The following is a 3,988-nucleotide window of genomic DNA, read 5'->3' on the forward strand; positions in this document are numbered from 1 at the left end:
GTGGCGCTGGGGAACCACAGCGACAGCCTGGCCACAGGTGAGGCACGGGGGGCTTGCTTTGTAAGTGGGGGAGGGGGGTCTGCAAGCCCCCCAGGACCCCCTCCCACCCCCTGCCCCCTCTCCCCAGAGCTGTGTCGCATCAATGAGGACCAGAAGGTGGCTCTGGACCTCGACCCCTACGTGAAGAAGCTGCTGAACGCCCGACGCAGGGTCGTGCTGGTCAATAACATCCTGCAGAACGCCCAGGTTAGCCTGGGGGGACCCCTGGAGTTATGGGGGTGGGATTTGGGGATTGGGATCCCACTCCTCATCCTCATTCCCTCCCACCACCCAGGAACGGCTGCGGAGGCTGAACCACAGTGTGGCCAAGGAGACAGTGAGGAGGAAAGCCATGTTGGAGGCAGCTGGTGGCTACCCCCAGGGCCTGCCGGGCAAGTGAGGACCCCCCCGAACCCACCTCACACCCCCAGGGGGGCTGGGGGTGTCCCCATAAGGACACGGAGGGAACAGGGATCCCTGGATGTAGCAGCATTCCCTGGACAAGGAATCTTCAGTGGCTGAGGGGGGTGTGGGGGGGGGGTTTGTCCCCAAACCCTGTTTCCAGAGTTGTAGGAAGCAAAAATAAAAGTGTCCCTGGGCTCAGGGGTTGGGGGGTCTGAACCTGCTGCCCCCACCCAGAACAAAAGGGGACAACACGCTGGAAAATTGGGGAACAATTTAATGTGCAACTTTATAAAAACACAGGCAAAGGGGCAGGGCTGGGGGGGAGGGTCTGCTCAGGTCTCTGCTGGGGTCTCCACACTAGCAGCACCCAGGGGTGGGGGAGACACAGGGGCAGCCCGAGCGCTGTGGGCAGCAGGACCAGCTCTCCTGTCACTCCTGGGTCTCCATGCTTTCCTCCTCCTCGCCCGTAGCAGGTTCTTCTTGATTCTCTTCCTCCTCTTCTCCTTCTTTCTTCTCTGGAGGCTTCTCATAAGCCTTCTCGGAAGGCGTCACTATCACCCCATCCCACGTGGACATCTCGGAAGCCAGGTCTGCAAAGCCAGGGACTGGGGGTGAGCGTGGGCAGAGAGGACAAACCCCCTGCTCTCCAGCACCACCTCCCCAAGGAATCATCCCTTGGAGCCTGGAATTCCCTCCAGCAACACGGAAAACCATCCCCTCTTCCCACCAAGCCTGAGTGCAGCAGGATCCTGGTCTTGTGCCCTACAACTGGCATCACCCTCCTGGCCAAGGACCCTGCTCTCCAGTTCCACCTCCCCAAGGAATCATCCCTTGGAGCCTGGAATTCCTTCCAGCAACACGGAAAACCCTCCCCTCTTCCCACCAAGCCTGAGTGGAGCAGGATCCTGGTCTTGTGCCCACTTACAACTGGCATCACCCTCCTGGCCAAGGATTTTCCTGTAGCCTCCATGGGAGAGGATCCGGACGAGGGTCTGGGCAGTGTAACACACCATGTCCTGTGGGATGGGACAGGTCAGTGCCCTGGGGGTGGGGAGAGTCCTGGTTTTCCCACCCCCATCCCAGGGCAGTTCCCGGGCTCACCTGCTGCTCCAGGGTCATCACCGTGTGGACGCGGAAGTTGCCGCTCTCGCAGGGATCCGTGATCCCGACGGATCCGGGCAGGAACAGCCCAGCAGCCAGGATCTGAAGGCAGCGCCTGTGGGATCAGCTGGAGTTAGGAATTCACAGTCCCAGGAGGGAAAAACCAACCCAAGAAGTGCCTCAGCACCCCAAGTCTGCTGCCTTGGGGTCCCTTTGGGATGCTCTTAGGATGTTTAAAGCTGAGATGGGAATGGGAATTCCTAGGGGTGAAGCAGGTGGGAATGAAGCAGATGGGAATGGCTGGGAATGAAGCAGGTGGGAATGCCTGGGAATGAAGCAGGTGGGAGTGAAGCAGGTGGGAATGGCTGGGAATGAAGCAGGTGGGAGTGAAGCAGGTGGGAATGGCTGGGAGGGAAGCAGGTGGGAATGGCTGGGAATGAAGCAGGTGGGAATGAAACAGGTGGGAATGCCTGGGAATGAAGCAGGTGGGAATGAAGCAGGTGGGAATGGCTGGGAGTGAAGCCCAGGGACCAGACCTGTAGGCGATGTTGAGCGCCAGGGGCTGCCGGGTGGGGTTGTTCATCACGGCGTAGTGCCCCTGAGGGGGGAGGGAAGGAGGAGTGAGGACAAAAACGCAGCTTCCACAAGGGAATTGTAACATTCCCAAATCCTGCTGTGGGAGCTACAAGGAGCTGCTTCCTCCTGGAGCCCAGCAACGTGGGCTGCAGCACAGCTGGCTCCTGCCATCCCTGTCCTCCCTGAGGTCCTCACCAGCAGGTCCAGGATCCAGGGCGTGAGGGGCTCAAAGCCTGGGAATCGAATCCTCAGATCCTTCAAGAGCCGGATTAACACCTTCACCCTGGAGAAGACAGCAGGAGGAGGGTTCCAAAGGGCATCACCCACCTTCCAGCTGTTCCCTGGGGAGAGGATTCCAACCTAAAGGCCCAACTCACGTGGACTGCGACGCGTTCTCCTCGAACCAGCGGGCGTGCCTGATGGCGGCCAGGGCGCTCTGCAGCACCTTGATGTCCACTGGAAGAAGGAACAGAGAAGTCTGGGTTGAAAACCAAAAGCTGTGGAGGTTTGGGCCAAGGGGAAGGAGCTGGTTATTCCCAGAGGGAGCTGAGTCCTTACGGTGGAGCTCGGGATCCAGCTTGCGGAGGTTGGGAGGCACCGTGGTGATGAGGATCTTCACGGTGGCATCAGCCGAGCTGATCTCAAAACCAGTCTCGTTGGTCAGCATGGTCAGCACTGGGGAGGAGGGAGAAGGATTCCTCATGGAGGGGCTGGGAGACCCTCAGCAGCCCCTGGAAACACCCACGGATCTTCTGGAGCCCATCCAGAGAGTGTCCCACCTTCGCTGGGGTCCTGTGCCCGCAGGCTTTCCACCACTTTTTTCCCCAAGCCTGCCACAGCTTCCACTGGGGAGAAGTGGGAGAGGTCAGAGGTGGGTGGGGGGAGATGGGGCCAGGGTCAGAGGGGGGATGGGGCCGTGGGGGGCAGCATTTGGTAACTCACAGGTGGGTAAGATCTTCAGAATCACCACCAGATCTGCCACGTTGTGCCCTGTGGTCATGGTGCCCTTCTTGTAGGAGCCCACCTGCCGAACCTCCTCGATTTGCTGTGGAAGAGGAGAGTGAGAAGGAGGGAACTGAATCCCTCTGCTGCATTCCTGGGAATCCTCAATCCACTGGGCAGCCAGGGGTGGTGGCTGGAGCCTCAGAATCCCTGGTGCCAAAGCATCTTCCCAGGGAGGTTCCCCTCCAAGGGGGTTCCCCTCCAAAGGGTTTCTCCTCCAAGTTCACCCCTTCTGGACTCACCACTTCAAACGTTCCTGGTGCTACAATCAAATTGTCAATCACGTTGTTAATTTTGGTCACCAGGGAAAGAATGGAAGCCTGGAAAAGAACCACAAGAGGAGAAGTGTTACCAGCTGGGACCCGAAATAACCTGACCCCCCACACAGGGCAATCAATGCAAGAGAAATGATCAGGTTTAAAAGTCAAAAAGAGTCCCAAGAAATTCCACCCATCACGGGAACATCCAGACAAAGGAGGGAAGGCAGTTTGGGGGGGGCACAAAACCTGTTCAGCAGCTGTGGGAGCAAGATCTTGGTTTCTCTTCAGCAAGGCCTCACTGAACGCTGTCTCATCAGCAGCTGGTTTGACCCGTGGAAAAGCCATTTCACACTGGAATGGGAACAGAGGTGTTGCAGCCCCTGGGAAAAAGCTTTGCTTCAACCCCCCCCATCAGCAAAATTAACTCCAGATTTGTTATCCTCCAGCATTTCCTTCCTTTGGGATTCCCCAACCTGTTTGATTGGGTTTTGATCGTTTCCCAGGCTGGGCAGCAGGAGGAAATTGTTCCCACCTCCTTGAAAAGCTGGGGGGGGTTAGTTTTGGGAACTCCTGAGAACCAAAGGAGGCTGGGGACAGGGATGGCT

General features: G+C 58.2%; 2 protein-coding genes across 2 annotated transcripts in view; one reads left to right on the plus strand and one right to left on the minus strand.

Annotated features, from left to right (window-relative positions):
- Nucleotides 1–439, plus strand: part of SNAPIN (SNAP-associated protein) — a 6,102-nt gene extending 5,663 nt beyond the window's left edge. The window contains exons 3-5 of the mRNA XM_010003786.1: nucleotides 21–37; nucleotides 128–246; nucleotides 335–439. Of these exons, the coding sequence (XP_010002088.1) occupies nucleotides 21–37; nucleotides 128–246; nucleotides 335–439 (241 nt within the window). The remainder of the gene's footprint in view (nucleotides 1–20; nucleotides 38–127; nucleotides 247–334) is intronic.
- Nucleotides 440–873: 434 nt separating this feature from the next.
- ILF2 (interleukin enhancer binding factor 2) lies at nucleotides 874–3,745 on the minus strand. Its single transcript, XM_010003782.1, has 11 exons — nucleotides 3,630–3,745; nucleotides 3,366–3,443; nucleotides 3,064–3,166; nucleotides 2,901–2,966; nucleotides 2,680–2,796; nucleotides 2,499–2,577; nucleotides 2,317–2,404; nucleotides 2,082–2,143; nucleotides 1,546–1,660; nucleotides 1,370–1,460; nucleotides 874–1,034 (listed from the first exon to the last, which is right to left on the minus strand). The coding sequence occupies exons 1-11, from the start codon at nucleotides 3,726–3,728 to the stop codon at nucleotides 874–876; spliced, it is 1,059 nt and encodes a 352-aa protein (XP_010002084.1). The 5' UTR covers nucleotides 3,729–3,745.
- Between the last annotated feature and the right edge of the window lie 243 nt (nucleotides 3,746–3,988).

This window comes from Chaetura pelagica, unplaced genomic scaffold (assembly GCF_000747805.2).
Source record: "Chaetura pelagica isolate M959 unplaced genomic scaffold, ChaPel_1.0 scaffold1318, whole genome shotgun sequence".
In the NCBI taxonomy this organism is placed as follows: Eukaryota; Metazoa; Chordata; class Aves; order Apodiformes; family Apodidae; genus Chaetura; species Chaetura pelagica.